This window comes from Nomascus leucogenys, chromosome 6, assembly GCF_006542625.1.
Source record: "Nomascus leucogenys isolate Asia chromosome 6, Asia_NLE_v1, whole genome shotgun sequence".
NCBI classification, from domain to species: Eukaryota; Metazoa; Chordata; class Mammalia; order Primates; family Hylobatidae; genus Nomascus; species Nomascus leucogenys.
Genome location: NC_044386.1, coordinates 60946486 through 60966335, shown reverse-complemented (window position 1 = coordinate 60966335; position 19850 = coordinate 60946486). Strand labels below are relative to the sequence as shown.

The 19850-nt window shown below is 55.2% G+C and overlaps 2 protein-coding genes across 8 annotated transcripts in view; both read left to right on the top strand.

Moving 5' to 3' along the window:
* The window catches only part of BAHD1 (bromo adjacent homology domain containing 1), a 28215-nt gene extending 13709 nt beyond the window's left edge, over positions 1–14506 (top strand). For 3 of the 7 annotated variants that reach the window (XM_030814296.1, XM_030814294.1, XM_030814295.1), the window contains exons 2-7: positions 4670–6115; positions 8177–8559; positions 10099–10258; positions 10709–10785; positions 11573–11673; positions 12209–14506. In XM_030814296.1, coding sequence (XP_030670156.1) covers positions 4684–6115; positions 8177–8559; positions 10099–10258; positions 10709–10785; positions 11573–11673; positions 12209–12398 — 2343 coding nt within the window. In that variant the 5' untranslated portion in view covers positions 4670–4683 and the 3' untranslated portion in view covers positions 12399–14506. The remainder of the gene's footprint in view (positions 1–4669; positions 6116–8176; positions 8560–10098; positions 10259–10708; positions 10786–11572; positions 11674–12208) is intronic. The other 4 variants (XM_012507406.1, XM_030814297.1, XM_030814298.1 and 1 more) reach the window with 3 other exon arrangements.
* A 2725-nt stretch (positions 14507–17231) lies between these two features.
* CHST14 (carbohydrate sulfotransferase 14) lies at positions 17232–19419 on the top strand. The gene has a single exon (XM_004093254.3). It carries the CDS (start codon positions 17479–17481, stop codon positions 18607–18609), a length of 1131 nt encoding a protein of 376 aa, XP_004093302.2. The 5' UTR covers positions 17232–17478; the 3' UTR covers positions 18610–19419.
* The last annotated feature ends 431 nt before the right edge of the window (positions 19420–19850 follow it).

The window sequence follows — 19850 nt, the reverse complement described above, 5'->3', positions numbered from 1 at the left end:
CACCCCCCACCTCCCGCAGCCTGTCTCTACCAAATTACCTGGGCGTGGTGTCACGCGCTTATAGTCTCAGTTACTCGGGAGGCTGAGGTGGAAGGATCACTTGAGTCTGGGAGTTCGAGGCTACCATGAGCCATGATTGCGCCACTGTACTCCAGCCTGAGCAACAGAGCAAGACCCTGTCTCAGACAAAAACAAAAAACAACAAAAAAGAAAAACCAAAGAAGCCTGAAAAGCAAAATTTAAAGTGTAGTCCCGAAACCCTCAGGATGGTGTGCGGGGTGCAACCCAGAGCTGGGTGGGTAAGGGGAGAGCAGCAACCACAACTGAGGGCCACTTCCTGCCCCAGGCAGCCTCTGCTTGTGGGAGTGATCTGGGCTGTGACCTGCCCTTCCAGGCCCTCACCCTTGTTTCCCCAGAGCAGTGCCAGCACCCCGTGCTCCCCTGGGCCTCTGACTCTCCCTTGAACCTTCAGCCCGGCATGAAGCACCTTGGTTGTGCTCTGCTCATGCTGGTGGGGTTGGTGTATGGTGCTGCTGCAGCTTGAGGGCCAGAGCAGGGCATCTATCTGTCCCTTTCTGCTTCTGCTTCTGACTACACCCAGACCCTACTGTGACAGTTTAGCTGGGTCTGCCCTCCCCCTCGATTTTGAGATCCTGATGCCCCTGAGGTGAAGGTGGCCTGTTTACTGTCTTTAGAGTACACTTCTGAGGATTTGGGATTCAGCCTGTGGTTCTCTGGGTCTTTAGCCTGGATGCCCACCAGCCAGCCGCTGTCCTTCCTGGCAGCTGTGTCAGAGCTGGGGACAATCAGACTGGTTTTCTCCAGCGAGAGCTTTCTTGACATCTTTTAGTGTCAAGAAAGTGCCCTGGGAATCCCTCCTAGAGACCTTCCCAAGAGGGCATGGACCACCCGTGCGTGTCTGGGAGGACACAGCTTCCCAGAGAGGAGGGGATAGTGCTGAGAGCACCCAGCGCACCTTGTCCCCTAGCAGTGGTTGAAAGTTTCTGGGTGGCTAGTGTATAAGTGAGAGGGGCAGCAGGAGGATTGGCGCGGTTAGGAGAGGGGAACCAAGCCTACTACTTTGCTGGGATCCCCTCTCCCCAACCAGCCCGATAGCTGGGCCATCCCTTGTGGGTTGGAGGGGCCCTGGCAGGCTTGTAGCCCCTCCATCCAGCCCCACCCCAGGGAAAAAGTTGCAGCCGAGCTTCTTGCTTCTTCGACTGGCTTCAAAGCATGACTCACACATGCTCTCACCAGAATGGAGTGCAGCGAGAGGCAGGCAGCAGACCCCAGACTCTCCTTAGGATGCTGAGTGGCTGGACTTTGCACCACAGGAAAGCTAGGAGTTGTTTTGCGATGTGCTTTTGATGGCCTTGGGTGTTTTTAGCGAGTGCCAGGGGATTTGGCAGATTTTAGGGAGGCTAGCAGGAGGCTGTTCTGCTCAATTTGGAAATGTGACTCGCTCCCTGTGATTCAGAGGCTTCCCGGGATCGTCAGCACCCTACCCCCCAGGGGAGTAGTGGGTGTCCCTGAGGGACTGGAAAGCTGAATGAGAGGTTAAAGAGCAAGATTAGTCCACAGGGAACAGATTCTCAAAGGTTCTGGGCTCAGACTCCTGAAAGTGGAAGCTGTGTAGTCAAGGCACTGACTCCCTTCCCACCTCTCTCTGCTTGGGACCTCTGTGTGTTGAGAGGGGAAGACTGAGTGGGGACAACTATCCTGAGATCTGAGGACCATCTGTCCATGCAGCCAGTCTCCCAGCCAGCGGGAGGTCAGGGGTGGCCAATCATCCCCCTGCTAAGAACACTTCCAGTAGCCAGGCCTGACAGCACCTCCCTGTGCTGTCTTTCCCAGCCGCCTTCTCCTCACTCTGTACTTTGTGTCCTTATCCTCAAAGACGACAAGCCCAGGTGATCTCCACCTTGGCTCCCAGCCGTTCCCAGGCCCAGCCCCTCTGGTAACTTGGGGCCTGTTGAGGGGCTTTGGCCCCTTCTCAAATGCATGGTCTGTTCACTCATCCATCATCTCCAGGCCCTTTAGGAGTTGGGGAGGGCTGGACCTGGGCTCCCTAGGAAATACTGATGTGCTTCTGCTGCTTCTCGTTGCATGCTCCTCCACCTCCAGCACAGGGGTGCCTGGATATGAGAGAAGGGCCTGTGGGTTATAGGAAATGGGATTTTGTTGTTGTTGTTGTTGTTTTGAGGTGGAATCTCACTCTGTCGCCCAGGCTGGAGTGCAGTGGCACGATCTTGGCTCACGGCAACCTCCACCTCCTGGGTTCAAGTGATTCTCCTGCTTCAGCCTCCCAAGTAGCTGGGACTACAGGCTCATGCCAGCACGCCCGGCTGAATTTTTTTTTTTTTTTTTTTTTTTGTATTTTTAATAGAGACAGGGTTTCACTGTATTAGCCAGGATGGTCTTGATCTCCTGACATCATGATCCATCCGCCTGGGCTTCCCAAAGTGTGGGGATTATGGGCATGAGCCACCACGCCCGGCATTGCCAATAAGCCTGCTGAGCAGACAGGGATGGGTGGTCACCCTGATTAGAAGCAGGAAAGAGACTTATGGAGCCTAGCAGATGCCTGGGATTTTTTAGGAGCTCTCCGTCTGTGCTTCAGGAATGAATGGGTTTGCCTTCTGTGACTCTGTCTTGCCCGGGGCCTGGTCTCTGAGCAGTGGCAAGTCCCCGCACGTGGCCAGAGCAAAGCCTGGCATGCTGCCTCTCCTTTCCAGTTTTCCGTGTCCTTTCTCAGGGGTGAAGGTTGCCCACACCACCCTCAGCCTGGTTTTCTGAGCACTCTTTCTCAATGCAGCATGTCTCTGGAGAGGAGGTGTCCAGTGACCCCACCCACTGGCCCAAGGCCATGGGAGCTAACAGGGAAAGATTCAGGAATCCCTGGGAGCCCTCAGGCTTGAGACTTTCAGGGTTAAATCCTGGCCCAGCAGGGACTGCTCTCAGTTCCTCTGTAGAATGAGTGTGAACAGCAATAGCAGTGGGGAAATTAAGCTGAAAAGCCTGGGCCTGCTGGGTGGGGATGGGTCGCAGGGGTGCCTGGTGAGGGACAGAACTTGTCTGGCACCTTACTTGACAGCCCCTGTGCTTTGGGTTGAGTGGTAGGAAGTGAACAGCCCCGTAGTCTCTGACCACCGCCCCCTGGAGTTCTTCATTGTCTTGGCCATGCCAGCTTCCAGTGCACAGCCAGCTCCGGCTTCTCACTCAGAACTGGGACCCAGGCTGCTGCAGGTGTATGTTGGAGTGTTTTGCCAAGCAAAGTTAGGGGATGATTCCTGGTCATTTGCATTTTCTGTCAGGGGCTCTGGGCTTCCTGAGACTCTTCCCCACCTCCTTGCATCCTGCCCCTGCCTACAAAGAGGGAGAACCGAGCACAACTAACAAGGCAGCTCATTTGTCTCCTGTGTTAGTGCTTCTCTTTGACACGTTCTTTTCCCAACTCTTTGTGGCCGGCAGGGGTTTAAAGCTGTGTGGCAGGTCTACGCACAGTCCCTGGGTTTTCTCTACCCCCAGGAATATGCTGATCCCGGCCTTACTGTTACCCTGGCCCTGGGTACTGGCACCCTTTGGGCTGCTCTTGCCTGGAATTTGAACCAAAGTTCAAATGAGACTTCTCCACCATGGGCCCCTCAAACCTGAGACCTCTCCACCATGGGCCCCTCAAAGCTGAAACTTCTCCACCATAGGCCCCTCAAAGCCAGGACTTCACCCTTGATAGAGCTTTTCCAGCTAGACCCAGGTTGTGGCGGTCTTGCTTTATGTGCCAGGGGAGGAGTCCTCAGAGACTGAACTTTGCCTTCATGGCCCAGCAGGGAGGTTCCCCATCTCAACTCTTCACTGTCTGTCCTCTTGTCCTCCTGTGGCCAACCTCAGAAGCCCTGCGTTTGGGGAGGGGGTTGTTAATGCCTTGGTTATACTTTTGGAAGAATAGATGGACTCCTGGCCGGGCGCAGTGGCTCACGCCTGTAATCCCAGCACTTTGGGAGGCCGAGGCAGGCAGATCACGAGGTCAGGAGATAGAGACCATCCTGGCTAACACGGTGAAACCCCTCTCTACTAAAAATACAAAAAAAAAATTTAGCCGGGCTTGGTGGTGGGCACCTGTAGTGCCAGCTACCCGAGAGGCTGAGGCAGGAGAATGGCGTGAACCTGGGAGGCGGAGCTTGCAGTGAGCTGAGATCTCGCCACTGCACTCCAGCGAGACTCCGTCTCTCAAAAAAAGAAGAAAGAATAAATGGACTTCTACCACCCAGTCCCCCATCTTGGGAGGCTCTGTCTTCAGAGCCTCCTCCCATCCTGTGATGAGTATCTAGTGAGAGAAGGACAGGGGGAGAACAAAGAGCTTTGCCACCAGCTCCTCCTATCCCCTGTCCCTGGGGTCTGCATTGCTCCCTAGGCTCTTCAGGGGCTTAGTTCAGAGATACCCTAGGCTAAAAGGAAAGAGGAAGAACCAGTCCTTGCACAGCTGCTGGTAGCTTGATTCCACTGCACCTTCACACTCTGGAGAGGGAGTCCCGGGAAAATCCATACTGGAGACAGGGTAGTTGTAGGCCAGGATCACTGCACCTGGGGCTGGGTAGGCTGCAGTGGGAGAGAAAGCAAGCAGGAGCAGACCAGAGAGGGCTTCTCTCATTGCCCACCTTCTGTCCTGCAGGTTGGAAGTACTCCATGACACACACTCGGAGAAAGTCCCTTCCCATGCTGAGTTCGGGCCCCACTGGCCGCCGAGAGCCCCTGCAGATGGAAGACAGCAACATGGAGCAGGGGGTTGAGGGTGTGGAGCCAGGCATGCCCGAGAGCCCAGGTCACCTCACAGGGCGCCGCAAGAACTACCCACTTCGTAAGCGCCCATTGGTTCCTGAGAAGCCCAAGGCCTGCAAAGTGCTGCTGACTCGCCTGGAGAATGTGGCCGGTCCCCGGAGTGCAGATGAAGCTGATGAGCTACCGCCTGACCTGCCCAAGCCCCCCAGCCCGGCCCCATCCAGTGAAGACCCTGGCCTTGCCCAGCCCCGCAAGCGGCGCCTGGCCTCCCTCAATGCGGAAGCTCTCAATAACCTGCTGCTGGAGCGAGAGGACACCAGCAGCCTGGCAGGCACCCGCCGCAGTCGAGCGGGGGATCCCCACCGCAGCCGTGACCGTGATCGTGCTACTGGGGGCTGGTCCTCCTCCAAGAAGCGGCCCCGGCTGGGGGACCTTGGAGGAGGAAGTCTGGACCTGTCTCCAGAGCCAGCACCAGATGAAGGTCCCCGCCGAGATGGAGACCCAGCTCCCAAGAGACTGGCTAGCCTGAACGCAGCTGCTTTCCTAAAACTGAGCCAGGAGCGGGAGCTACCCCTGCGGCTGCCTCGTGCCCATGCAGAAGTAGATGGGCGCTCCACTGAGCCCCCAGCACCCAAGGCCCCGAGGCCAAAGTGGCCCAAGGTCAATGGCAAGAACTATCCCAAGGCTTGGCAGGGGGCCAGCTCTGGGGAGGCTGCAGGCCCACCCGGCTGGCAAGGCTGCCCTGATGAGCCATGGCCATCTGCAACTCCTTGTGGGCCATCCGTCCAGCCATCTCATCAGCCCCTGAGCAAGGCTCTGGAGAGCCCTTTGGGGCTGCGCCCTCACCTGCCCCTGCTGATGGGTGGACAGGCGGCTCTGAAGCCGGAGCCTGGGCGCCCAGGCGAGGAGTCACCTGCCCCTAAGCAGGAACTGCATCAGCCCTCTTTCCTCACACCTCAGCTGTCCCCGCTGCCCATGCCTGGCAACCCCGCCGACTACAATGGCCTGTGTGTTAGGCCTGAGCTCACTGCTCTAGGCAGCGTCTACCTGTACTGTGGCCAAGAGGGGCTGCAGTGTGGGGGCTACTCGCCCTGCCCCATGCTCCCTGAGGGCAAGCTGTCCCCAGTGGCTGCACCTCACGAGGAGGGGCTCCTCTTAGCTCCGAGCTCAGTGCCCTCAGGCACCCCTTTCCAGCACCCTCCCTGGGGCTCCTCTCGCTACTGCTCTAGTGAGGACACTGGAGTGAATGGCTACAGCATCTGCGGAGTGTTGCCCCTGTCTGTCAGCCGCGCTGGCGCTACCTGTGGCGGCTGCCCATACAAAATGCCTTTTGCAGCAGGTGAGGCTTCCTGGGCCCAAGATGTACTGGGGAGTCTCGGAGAGATGGCATCCCAGGAGGTTGGGCTGTTGATCTGAGCAGGGGTCTCCCTTGGGGTCTGGCTGCTAACTGGAAGGTAGGGGGCTTTCAGAAGTGAGAACTCCCGTAGTCTGTGCCCCAAGCTGAGGAGCATTCCCAAGAACAGGGCCCCATGTGTAGCTCTGGACAGCCTTGCTCTGCCCAGGCTACCTATGGAGATTCTTGGCCTGGCAGTTAGGTAGCATTGCAGTGGTACAGGCCACAGGAAGGCCTCTCTTCTCTCCTCATTGGGATACCCATTCTTAGACTCTGAAGAGCAGGTTAGATATTGTAATTAGGACTTTTACCAAATTGTTCTCAAGGCCTTTCTACCCTCCTTGAGGAAAGCTAGAATTCCTTACTTCCTAGAAACCAGTACTCTCTGCATGCTGGCCAAGTTCAGCATTCATGGGAAGGGTGGTAGGTACCAGGCTCGGTAGGTGGTACCTACTGCACAGGGCAGCTTTGTTCTGGCTATAGAGGCCTTGAAAGAGAAGTGCCCAGACTGAGCATCACTTTGCTGGGTGTGGATAGAGAGGGTACACCATGAGAACAGACAAGCAGAGTTCCCCAACATGGATGGAATGCGATCAGGGCCCACAGCTTTGGTGTCTGCCTGCCTGACAAGACCCAGACACCTGAGAGGCCCACGCCCCGGCTGTTCAAACACTCCCAGAATCATTTCTCTTCCCTAAACTGGCAGAGGTATCCTCACCTGCCTCTTCAGGCTCCCTGCCTGCTTCCTGGGTGGAAATGAAACATGCTGGTCAGCAGGTCTGCCCTGCTGCTGGGGAGGTGAGGGCTGGACCTTCCAGGTCTCCCTTCCCCTGACATCCTTTCTTGTAGGGGTCTATAAAACAACTTTATAGACCAGTTGGCCCTGGCCAGACTGGTTGTTTCAGGTTGTGGCTTGAGTTAGAGTTCTTACGACATGAGAACAGGCTGCTGCTTGGGGTTTTCCTTCTTTTTTTGTGCCATTCCCCAAGTCTAGACGCTTATCCCCTCTCCCTAATAGTAAGGACACCAGTAAACACCATGTACCAGGCACTGTTCTGAGTGCTTTACATATGGGAAGCTGCTTGGCATGTAATTGAGCACAGACTCTGAAGCCGATCTGCCTGGAGTGAAATGTTCTCCCCCACTTCCCTAGCCATGTGACTACGGGCGAGTCAGTAACTGCTCTGTGTCGCAGTTTTCTTAACTATAAAATGGGGGTAATGATACCTATCTCATAGGGTTTTTGTAAGGATGAAATGAGTTAATGTGTTCATAAGAAAACCAGCCAGTTACCAAATATGTATGATATTCATAACCACTATTTATGTTGTTCTGAGGGGCAGAGGGACTTGCCTGAAGTCACATGGCTAGTAAGTGGCAGAACCCAGGCTGTCTGATTCCAGAACCCCTATTCCCAAGCATTATGAAAGCCTTAGAAAATTAATATCAGGGCCAGGCGTGGCGGCTCATGCCTGTAATCCTAGCACTTTGGGAGGCTGAGGCGGGCAGATTGCCTGAGCTCAGTAGGTTGAGACCAGCCTGTCTAACATGGTGAAACCCTATCTCTACTAAACATACAAAAAAATTAGCTGGGTGTGGTGGTGGGCACCTGTAATCCCAGCTACTCAGGAGGCTGAGGCAGGAGAAATGCTTGAACCCGAGAGGCGGAGGTTGCAGTGTGCCAAGACAGCACCACTGCACTCTAGCCTGGGCAACAGAGTGAGACTCTGTCTCAAAAAAAAATAAAAGTTCGGAGTTAAAAAGCATGTTCCAACCACCTCTCTTTCAGACTAAAAGGGGAGATGGCCAATCTCCAAGATCAGGAAACACCCCTGTCCCATTGGAGAGTCACTCTGACAGTCCACCAGAAAAAGGCCTCTGATCCCATCGGCTACCTCAGTGGCCTTTGGTTGCACAATTAGAATTAAGACAGGAGCAGGCCCTGAAAGCAGATGGGTGATGGGGGTCACTGCTTGTTCTGTCCTGACCACTCTCTCCCTTTCCTAGAAGGCTGCAGATCCCTGGGCCAGTTGGAATTTCCTCTCCCGGAAGCTGGCCACCCAGCCTCACCCGCCCACCCACTCCTGGGGTGCCCTGTACCCAGTGTGCCACCTGCAGCAGAGCCCGTCCCCCATCTTCAGACACCCACCTCGGAGCCCCAGACAGTAGCCCGTGCGTGCCCTCAGAGCGCCAAACCTCCCAGCGGTTCTAAGTCAGGTCTGCGCACGGGCTCCAGCTGCAGGCACACTGCAAGGAGCAAGGCTGCCCGCAGGCCTAGCCACCCCAAGCAGCCACGTGTCCAGCGTCCACGCCCTCGCCGCCGCCGTCGCCGCCGCACTAATGGCTGGGTTCCTGTTGGGGCTGCCTGTGAGAAGGCTGTGTATGTCTTGGTAAGCGCCAGCTCTTAGCTGATAACGAGAGGGAGGGAGGCAGTGGGGATACATGACCTGCAGTGAGGTAGGTGCTAGAAGCACCTGGTTCTAGCTACTCTGAGAGCTGACAAGGGACTCCAGTTTACTTGTATCCCAGGAACCATTCATGCTGGCCCACCAGCTTGCTTCCCTAGCCCCCTACTGATCCTGTACCAGACAGCCCAGGGAGGTCAGGAGACACACAGTCATAGCTGGTGGCTGCCATCTCGGTGAGTGTCTTCCCCTCCCCTCCCCGCTCACTCTGTCCCTTACACCCTGGATTGTAAAATGGAGGACTTTCAATGGAGAACTTTTCTGGATAAGTCTATATAGGGGAAGTTGGAATGAGCAGAGCAAATTAGTGATACAGAGAACATCTCGGATGATGAAAAGAGGCCAAGTGCAGTGGCTCACATCTGTAATCCCAGTACTTTAGGTGGTGGAGGTGGTAAGATTGCATGAGGCCAGGAGTTCGAGACGAGCCTGAGCAACATAGACCTCATCTCTACAAAGTAAAAACATTAGTTAGCCAGGCATGGTGGTGTGCACCGGGAGGCTGAAGTGGGAGGATTGCCTAGGTTCAGGAGTTGAAGGCTGCAGTGAGCTGATTGCACCACTGCACTCCAGTCTGGGTGACAGAGTGAGACCCTGGCTTTTAAAAGTAATTAATTAAAAATAAAAAGAATATCAACTAAAATTTAATGAGGCTGGGCAAGGTGGCTCATGCATATAATCCCAGAGCTTTCAGAGGCTGATGCTGGAGGATTGTTTGAGCTCAGGAGTTCAAGACCAACCTGGGCAACATAGCAAGATCCTGTCTCTACAGAAAAAAAAAATTTTTAATTAGCCAAGCACGGTAGCATGCATCTGTAGTCCCAGCTACTTGAGAGACTGAGGCAAGAGGATCACTTGAGTCCAGGATGTTGAGGCTGCAATGAACTACGATTGCACCACTGCATTCCAGCCTGGGTGACAGAGTGAGACCCTGTCTCTAAAAATAAATAAATAAATAAAATTTATTGAGCACTTCTTAGATGCTAGAACTGAGCTAAGCACTTTGTGAGTATTATGCCCTTTAATCCTCACCACTACCCTATGTGGTATATCCCATCTTCCTATAATTAATCCCATTTTACAGATGTGGAAGCTGAGGCTTAGCAATACTTTAAATAATTTGTCAAAGGCTGTGCCCCTTATAACAGTGGTTTGAGGGTTCGGACTGAGACTTGTTCCATTAGGAAGCATGAGCACTTACTCAGCACTGGGGGGCTTGGAGTGAGAGTCAGCTGTCAAGGGTATGGTGGTCAGAGCTCAGCCCCAGAAGCTTCAGGACACTTTTCCACCCCTGTTCCCTTTTCTCATCCTTTCTCCAACCATGAGAATTCCCCAGCCCCATCCAAAAAAGGATAGTGGTTTGACTACCTTGAGGAAATCGTGGAAGGGATGTCATTCCCTCTCTCTGTCCTTACTCTGAGTGTGGCCCTGCAAGCCTATTTGTGTCATTGGTTTGTTGCCTAGGATGAGCCGGAACCAGCCATCCGAAAGAGCTACCAGGCGGTAGAGCGGCATGGGGAGACAATCCGAGTCCGGGACACTGTCCTTCTCAAGTCAGGCCCACGAAAGACCTCCACACCTTATGTGGCTAAGATCTCTGCCCTCTGGGAGAACCCCGAGTCAGGTACCTCTCCCTCTGGCTGGGGACCCAAGGGGAAGCTGCCTTCAGCAGAACTGTAGGCCCCAGATTGGCCCCTGCCTGGAGTTTGACCTGGCATGAGTCTCCCCGTGTTCCTGGCACAGAGTCTGCCTTCCACTCGGCTGGGGTCTGTCTGCTGCCGAGGGCTGTGGGTGACCTTGTGGCTTGGGTTGGATCAGCTCATTAACCTTTCCAGCCAGCAGAGCCTGGGCACCTGTCCCCCCACCTCACCTGTCAGTGCCTTCTCCCCCTTCTCCCTCCATGCTTAACAGCATTCCAGGCCTCCGAATGCTTGGCCTGGGGCAGGGGACATGGGTTGCCGGAGCCTGCAGTATTGAGGTTGGATGAACCTCCAGGGCAGCCAGCCAGCCTCTCTGCCTGTCTAAGTAACACAGGTTGCCAGTTCAAGCCATAACTACTGTGTTGTCCCCCCAGGAGAGCTGATGATGAGCCTCCTGTGGTATTACAGACCTGAGCACTTACAGGGAGGCCGCAGTCCCAGCATGCACGAGGTGAGCTGCCTGGCAGATGGGTCAGGGAGGGCAGGAGAGACAGAGGGAAAGGTTATGGCACTAAGACGTGGTAGGGGGAGGGCAGCCATGGGCTGTAGTCAAATCCCTGCGCTTGTCACTTTGGACTCCAGAGAACCTGGGAAAGGGCCCAGGATTTATTCTCTTTTCCCAACACTGCCCCAATTCATGTTTCAAAGGGAATAATAACTTTTGTCTTAAAAAGGGGAACAGAAAGGGAACCCTTGAGGTAGCAGGTGCCAGTGGGAGCAAGTGGATGTGTTCTCCTGGCAACAGGAAAGGTGAGGTGGAGCTGCATACCTGGTCACTTTCGGTATTTTCTGTAGTACGGGAGGGGAGGGGAGGAAAGACTCCTCCTAACACCCCATAGGCTCTCCACCAAGCTGTGTGCTAAAAGAGGTGACTGCCATCTGTGTGTGCCCTGGGCTCACCTTTTATTTCACTTTCCCTTGCAGGGACTTTTCATCTAACTGGAAAGATGAAGAACATTTCCCCTCTCCTACGCTAGGCAGGGCTGGGGTTTGGGAGGTCAGTGACAATCAGGGGCTGGAGCAGATACCTGGCTATTCTGGAGAAGGAGGGGACCTAGAAGGGACTCAGGAGGAATGCCTGGAGGCAATAGGTGAGGCATACTTAGGCTGAATTTCCAGGGAAGCTTGCTGGAGTCATCTCAGATCAGCAGGCCCAGCAGAGGGGTTAATGTCTGCCTTGCTCTGGGAATGAGGTGCTTTCCAGCCCTGGTAGCAACCTCCACCTGTCTCCCTTTGAGCCCTTGCAGAATGAAGTCTTTGCATCGCGACATCAGGACCAGAACAGTGTAGCCTGCATTGAGGAGAAGTGCTATGTGCTGACTTTTGCCGAGTACTGCAGGTGGGTGGTTCCCTGCACCCTCTGGTTGGCCTCTTCCCTCAGGCTCCCCAGGCATATTTGGGGCTGCTTGGAATTCCCCGAGAGGATCTCATTCTGCTCTCTACCTGATCTTACTCACTGAGCCTAATCTCCCAGAACTTACTTCCTTATTGCCTGCCTCTACCATCTGATATTTTTTGGGAGAAAGAAGAAAAATTGTGTTGCCACACTGAGGTAGAATGGTTGGAGCAGAGTTGGGGGGTAACATTACTGCTCTTGGAAAAAATTCAGGCGAATTGGCAGGTGAATGGAGGGAGGCCCTGGCAAATGTGGTTCTCCAGTGACAGAGAAGATAGCCTGGTGGTTGGCAGAGCAGACATCACCCCTGGGATGGGTGGAGACAGCACCACCCCTTGGGGAGCTAGGATAGCCTAGCTCTCTGGGTAGGGTAGGGTAGGGTAGGGTAGGGTAGGGTAGGGTAGGGTAGGGAAGGGAAGGAATTGGTCTTCCTGCAAAAGTGGCTGGAGTAAAGACAGTGAATGGTATCTCTCTACAGGTTCTGTGCCATGGCCAAGCGCCGAGGTGAAGGCCTCCCCAGCCGAAAGACAGCACTGGTTCCCCCCTCTGCAGACTATTCCACCCCACCCCACCGCACAGTGCCAGAAGACACGGACCCTGAGCTGGTGTTCCTTTGCCGCCATGTCTATGACTTCCGCCATGGGCGCATCCTTAAGAACCCCCAGTAGCCTCCTCATACCCGTGCTGGGGCTACCCATGGGCAAGTGGGGCTCGGAGTAGGGGGCACTGCTTGAAGCACAGCACTTGGTTAGGGGGCCACAGAGGCCTAAGTTTGCTGGCCTGTGGTTTTCTTGGGGGGGAGGGCAGGGGCCCCTGTGGGTTCTGGGCTCCAGGGGAGGGAGCTGGGGAGGCCAGGGTATAAGAAAAGCATCAGAGCTCTCAGCTTGGCCCAAGGTACCTTCTGTGGTTCCCCCTGGGTGGAGATTTCCGAAGAAGTAGTCTTCTCTGAGGCTGGGCCAAGCCTGATGTAAATGGGGCCCTAGGAGGGTGGTGGCGGGAAGGAGGGGCAAGATCCTTCAGGAACCAGACCCAACAGGCCCTTCTGTAGCCTCCCCCGGGCCCTCAAAGGGGGAGTGGGGGCCAGCTTTACCTCACCCACTGTGACCCGCCGCTTCTCCTTCAGCCTGGGACCAGGCTTTCCTAGATCCCAGTACAGCTCTGAGCTTGTTCCTTTGAGGCATAGAGAGCCAGAGTCTGGCTTCCAGAGCATTGACTTCTTCTTCCTAGACTTGAGGCCTTTCTCTGGCTTTCCTCCTTTGCCCTGCAGTAGCAACTGGTGCTGGGACAAGTTGACCCACCTCTCACAGTCATGGGTGTGGCCCACTTGTGGGAGTCTCCTGTCCATCTCCCAGAGAGGGCCACCCATTGGGTCTGACTTCCCAGAAAGTTAATTGATCATTGTGGGGTTTGTCACGTCTGGGAGGGAAGATGGGTGCTGGGAGAGGGCTGGGGGCAGGGGGCAAGGAAAATTGCTACCTGATTTGTTGAAGATTTTTCCTCTTGCCTTACACATGGAGGTTCCAGGAAACCTCTTGCAGAACTTCACACATGATTCTTCAAGCCACACCCACCTGAAATCAAACCAAAGGAGTGCTGCGGCTCCTCTTGCCCTGCCACCCTTTTCCTAGTCTTTTGTAGATTGCACTAATTTACATCCCAGCAAGAATCAACACTGTATCAGTCCACAGACCTGCTGAGCTGCAGCCACTTGCTCTAGGAGCTAAGGACCTGCATTTTCAGTTTTTTCCTGTTGCCCAGAGGCCCTGTTCTCACCTCATTCTGCTCCCCAGAGTAGACTAAGAGGCTCAGTCCCCTGTTGTCCTTGTGGAGACTAGGCCTTGGCCCTGGCCCTGAGACTCTGAGGGGGCTGGAGCAGCCTGGTTATTTCCTATCTGTACCAAAGAGGAGTATGGTGGGAGAGGGAGTGGAGTGCAGTGTGGCTTGGGCCTGGCGCTGGGAACCTGCTAGCTGAGCACTTCCACAAGGGTATACCCCTGGGGGCAGGGGCTTGGGCTGAGAACTGCAGCCCTGGGTCTTCCCTTAGGGAGGAGGGGCAGACGAACCCAGCAGGCTGAGGAGGTGGCACTGGGTGAGGATAGCTGGGCAGGGGCTGCAGAGGGAGGTGGAAATGAACCCTGAGGGCTCCCCCGACTTGCCCTGCCCTGTCCCTTAGTAGATGAGTTGCTCCTGATTGGTCATTGAGTTTGGGTGAGGCCTGGAGGCTTCAGAGGTGAATTTATGCTTGGGAAGCCTGATCTCAAACCTGAAGGAAAGGGACTTGGGTCTCCTTATATTGAATAAGCTGTTTGGAGGAAGGTGTCTGTCTGGGAGGATGGGGCAGTAAATGAGGTTGGCAGAGTGGCGGTGGGGGCTCTGCAGAGCCAGCCTTGGAGCCTGCTCGTTCTGGGCCCTTGCTGCCAAGGAGCCCAGCCTCACCTAGCAGGAAAGGAGATCAAGGCCCTCCTCCCAGGAGGTAGGGTCTGCTGCCCTGAACTTAAATGCTTTTGAAATCTCTTAGATGTGGAAATATTTTTTCGAACCTGAAAATGCAGCTGGTAGAATTTCAATGGAAGCATAATCCATGTAAAATATATTTTAGTTGATATTTTGTAAAATGCACTTTTTGTGTGTGTTGATCCTGGTTTCCCAGATCTGTATTTCAGTGTTTACAAGGGAGGAAGGACCTTTCCTCACCTCCCTTTTGACAGAGATTAGGAGTTCTTCTTTAAGAAAAAAATAAATTTGAGAAATTGTATTGATTTAGAAAAGGATCATTTCCTGTGTGTCCTGTCATCTTTTGGTGTGTGAGTGTGGAGAGACCCACTATTCTTATTTCAGAGGTCCCTCTTAACCCCTGTGGCATGGATGCTCACCGAGGCCAATGAGCAAAGAGGGCAGGGAAGCAGGGGGAAAAGAGAGTGAGGGAAGGAGACAGAGGGACTGGGAACTTGGAGTTGACTTCTTGATTTCATGGTGGCCACAGCTGCCTGCTTAGGTCTGTGTGAAATACTTCAGTTGCCAGCCCTCACCTGACCAGTGACCTGGAAATTAGTAGGTACATGGTAAAAATACCTTCTCATCACTGGCCTCACGCAGTGGCTCCTGCCTGTAATCCCAGTGCTTTGGGAGGCAGAGGCGGGAGGGTTACTTGAGCCTAGGAGTTTAAGACCAGCCTAGGCAACATAGACCATGTCTCTCGAAAAATTTAAAAATTAGCCCGGCATGTCAGTGCATGCCTATAGTCTCAGTCAGGAGGCTAAGGTAGGAGGATTGCTTGAGCCCAGGAGCCCGAGGCTGCAGTGAGCCGTGATCATACCACTGCAGCCTGGGTGACAGTGAGATCCTGTCTCAGAAAAGGAAAAAACAAAAATCCCTCCTCATCACCTTGGGTAACTGGCCAGCACTGTCCTAGGGCCTCAGTGTCTTGCAGCTGGTGCTTCTTGCTTGCTGAGGAAATGAAGGCCACATCATGGGGCCAAGGGTCTGTGGCCAGCTGACCCCTGCTTCAGCCCAGCCCCCGTCCCAGCCTGGAAGCCTCAGTGTTGACCATGTTCCAGGTGGGGCAGCTCTAAGGCCATAGAGGTTCCTGGGAGCCACAGCACGGCCCCCACCCTCTTCTGCATTTTGCTAAGGCATGGTGCATGTGGGCAGGAACACTTTTTCAGAAGTTATTGGTGGCACAGACACCACGATGGATTTTTCTAGCTCTGCCTTCAGTGTGCTGTCCACAAGACTCCCTTGAGGCGAGTGGTAGCTTGTCCTTACCTTACAGACAGGAAATTGGTGTGGAGATAAGTACCAGGCCCAAGGACTTCCCCTGCCTCACCCTGACTGCTAACACAGAAAACTACCCTGTAACACAGAAGGGAGCACACGTAGCCACCTTATCAAAAAAATTTTTAAAGGTCTAAGGTCTTTTTTTCCTTTCCTGGTTTAAAAAACATACTTACTGGAAAATATGATTTTAATAGAAAATCCTGTCACCAGAAATGTATACCTTTAGGATTGTTGGAAGCAAGGAGCAGCGTAGACAAGGCAGAACCTTCACACAGACTTTTGGTGCAGCAAATGGACAGGTGGTAGCCTGCAGATGCACTGGGGCAATCAGATGTGGAGCGCCCGCCCTGGAGAGCTGGAAGGCTGCAAGCCTTTACCGTTCCTTCCCCTGGCTCATCCTGTGTGCTTTCCTGTTGCTGGGATTGCGGGGCCATCAGTGAGCCCTCTAGTATCACCTCATCCCTCAAGTCCCCTCACCCTTCTGAATTCATCTGATCACTGGTAGGTCCATTCTCCCACTGGTATCTTCTATTTTCCATCACCTGCTCTGTACAGTCTGCCCTCGAGTCAGCTGCTTCCTCCCTTTTAGCCATTCCATGATATGCTCCTTTAATCTCTGAAGGGCCGTGATCAGAAATTTAGGTTTTAGAATCAGAACCACCCATACTGAGTCACATCTTCCCTGAGCCTCTGTTACTTCAGCTGTACAAAGGGAATGTCCACACTAGCTCCCTGTCAGGGTGGCTGTAACAACTAAAGGAGATAATGAATACAAAACACTTATTGGGCGCTGTCCTCAATACACTTGGGCTCTAATCATATTCCTCTGCTGCTTCAGAGCCTTGCTGGCTCTCTGCAGGCAGCAAGCACGTAGCTGGACGAAGTCTGGCTACTGAGCCGGGTTCCCAGTGGGAAATGGTGGTTGCTGACATCCAAAGCACTTTGGGTCTGCTGTCCGCCCAAGTGACCAGCCTGGTGCCATGGAGCACACATTTAGCTCCAGGGAAGGAGACTGCGTGCTGTTTCCCTGCTGTTCTGTGCCCCCAGCTCCTCACCCTTCCAAATGTGTGTTGGCGACACCAGCAGCTGACGGACCAATGTGTCAGACCCTCCCCAGAAGGCCCAGTTATCCCACTGCCTCATGCCTAGTGAGGAGAAGGCAGAGGAGGGGAGACTCCATTTCCAGACATTTCAGCATTACCCAGTGGACAAGCACTGTAGTCAGTCCCCAGGTATTGCTAAACACAAGGGTCACCATGGAGACACTGGTCAGTGTCTGACAGTCCTGCTTCTCCTTCCTGGAGTGGCCACGACCTGCGGGACGGAGGGAGGTAAGAGTGGCAGGGGGGAGCACACCGAGGACTCCGCTTCCAGCTGGAAAGACCAGCCTCCGGCATGTATGGACTCGGAGAGAGCGCTGCGCGCCTCCCTGCCTCCAGACCCGTTGCTGGAGTAAGGGCTAGGACAGGCCTGAGTTTGTGGCGAATCCCCCTTGTCCACTTCCCTAAGGACACACGCTGCACGAGAGCAGCCTCGAGTTTTTTCTGCCTTCGAGGTCTCAGGAGCTTTTGTCCCCAAGCCCAGAGGACAGGGGTGGCCCTGACTCAGGCGCCCTCTTCCGGGTAGGGGTCCGCGTGCGCCCTCCCAAGCCCGCGCCCCGCAGGGGCGCCCGCCCCTCTCCCCGCCCCCGGCGTGGGCCCGCCCCCGCGCCTGTGTCACTGCGAGGCCGGGGGTGGAGAGCGGCCGGGCGGGACATCCGGCCCGGGTCCCTCGCCGCGCCCGCCGCCCGCCGCCCGCTTCGGCGCCGCAGCTCGGGAGCCGGCCACCCCTACACGCGCCAGGGCTGTCCCCTGCCCTCCCCTCCCCAACTCCCTCCGGGCCCAGACCCTCCTCCCGCCCCAAGCCCGAGCCCGCCTCCCAGGCCGCCCTCGGATCGGCCGGGCCCGCGCAGGTCCCCATCCCGGGAGCACCATGTTCCCCCGCCCGCTGACCCCGCTGGCGGCCCCAAATGGCGCCGAGCCCCTGGGCCGGGCGCTGAGGCGGGCCCCTCTGGGCAGGGCCCGGGCGGGGCTGGGGGGGCCTCCCCTGCTGCTACCGTCCATGCTGATGTTCGCGGTGATTGTGGCCTCCAGCGGGCTGCTGCTCATGATCGAGCGGGGCATTCTGGCCGAGATGAAGCCCCTGCCCCTGCACCCGCCCGGCCGTGAGGGCGCAGCCTGGCGCGGGAAAGCCCCCAAGCCTGGGGGCCTGTCCCTGAGGGCTGGGGACGCGGACTTGCAAGTGCGGCAGGACGTCCGGAACAGGACCCTGCGGGCGGTGTGCGGACAGCCAGGCATGCCCCGGGACCCCTGGGACTTGCCGGTGGGGCAGCGGCGCACCCTGCTGCGCCACATCCTCGTAAGTGACCGTTACCGCTTCCTCTACTGCTACGTCCCCAAGGTGGCCTGCTCTAACTGGAAGCGGGTGATGAAGGTGCTGGCGGGCGTCCTGGACAGCGTGGACGTCCGCCTCAAGATGGACCACCGCAGTGACCTGGTGTTCCTGGCAGACCTGCGGCCTGAAGAGATTCGCTACCGCCTGCAGCACTACTTTAAGTTCCTGTTTGTGCGGGACCCCTTGGAACGCCTCCTCTCTGCCTACCGCAACAAGTTTGGCGAGATCCGAGAGTACCAGCAACGCTATGGGGCTGAGATAGTGAGGCGGTACAGGGCTGGAGCGGGGCCCAGCCCTGCAGGCGACGATGTCACATTCCCCGAGTTTCTGAGATACCTGGTGGACGAGGACCCTGAGCGCATGAATGAGCATTGGATGCCCGTGTACCACCTGTGCCAGCCTTGTGCCGTGCACTATGACTTTGTGGGCTCCTATGAGAGGCTGGAGGCTGATGCCAATCAGGTGCTGGAGTGGGTACGGGCACCACCCCACATCCGATTTCCAGCTCGCCAGGCCTGGTACAGGCCAGCCAGCCCCGAAAGCCTGCATTACCACTTGTGCAGTGCCCCCCGGGCCCTGCTGCAGGATGTGCTGCCTAAGTATATTCTGGACTTCTCCCTCTTTGCCTACCCACTGCCTAATGTCACCAAGGAGGCGTGTCAGCAGTGACCATGGGTGTGGGGCCAGCAGCTGGTGGGGACTGGTTTCAACGCCAGCTTCCTGTGCTTCTGCCTGTCATTCAGAGAAACTCTGGCTCTGGGGCTTGGGGCTTCTCAGGATCCTGGATGGCAGAGACTGCCCTCAGAAGTTCCTTGTCCAGGGTGGGTACCCACAGTGACTCAGAGGACAGGGCTAGGCAGGAGACCTGCTGCTCCTCATTGGGCGGATCTCTTGGGGGGCAGACACCAGTTTGCCAATGAAGCAACATATCTGATCTAAAGATGCTCCACACCCCAGGCTGCCAGGATTATGCAGTCCCCTTGGTCTACCTTAATTTAACCTGTGGCCAAACTCAGATGGTACCAGCCAGGGGCAAGCATGACCAGAGCCAGGGACCCTGTGGCTCTGATCTCCCATTTATCCACCCCATGTGCCTCAGGACTAGAGTGAGCAATCATACCTTATAAATGACTTTTGTGCCTTTCTGCTCCAGTCTCAAAATTTCCTACACCTGCCAGTTCTTTCCATTTTTCCAAGGAAAGGAAAACCGAAGCAGGGTCCTTGCCTGGTAGCTCCAGGACCCAGCTCTGCAGGCACCCAAAGACCCCCTGTGCCCAGCCTCTTCCTTGAGTTCTCAGAACCTCCTCCCTAATTCTCCCTTCCTTCCCCACAAGGCCTTTGAGGTTGTGACTGTGGCTGGTATATCTGGCTGCCATTTTTCTGATGCATTTATTTAAAATTTGTACTTTTTGATATAACCCTGGTAAGGGCTTTGTTTTCCTAATAGCTGACTTTTTAATAAAGCAGTTTTATATATAAGGTGAGCATTTCTGTGATTTCCCTTGGAGCTCCTGTGGGCCCAGCAGATCTCCTCGATGTCTGTCTTCCCATGTCAGGGGAGGCAGCCTGTAGATAGAGAAAGTAAGGTATAACTTGGTTGGGCTGGTCCAGTGGGCCGTTGCCATTCCATGGAGACTTTGGGGGCTTTCTAATAGGCTATACCAGATCACAGACTCAGATTCTGGGATGTCACCAAAGGGCAAGCCCAGTTAGGAATGGCCTCAGGTCCAGAGCATACCTACATGGATTATTCCCTAAAAAAGTAGGTGGGTAGGAGATACGGGATCCTCCTCTTATTCAGTAAGAGTTGAATGAGAAGTTCCCCCAGAGCATTTTCTTTTTTTTGAGACAGAGTCTCGATCTGTCGCCCAGGCTGGAGTGCAGTAGCACCATCTTGGCTCACTGCAACC

What these genes read in the sequence shown, in the direction of transcription:
- CHST14 (XM_004093254.3), top strand. Translation starts at nt 17,479, where the DNA reads ATGTTCCCCCGCCCGCTGACCCCGCTGGCGGCCCCAAATGGCGCCGAG.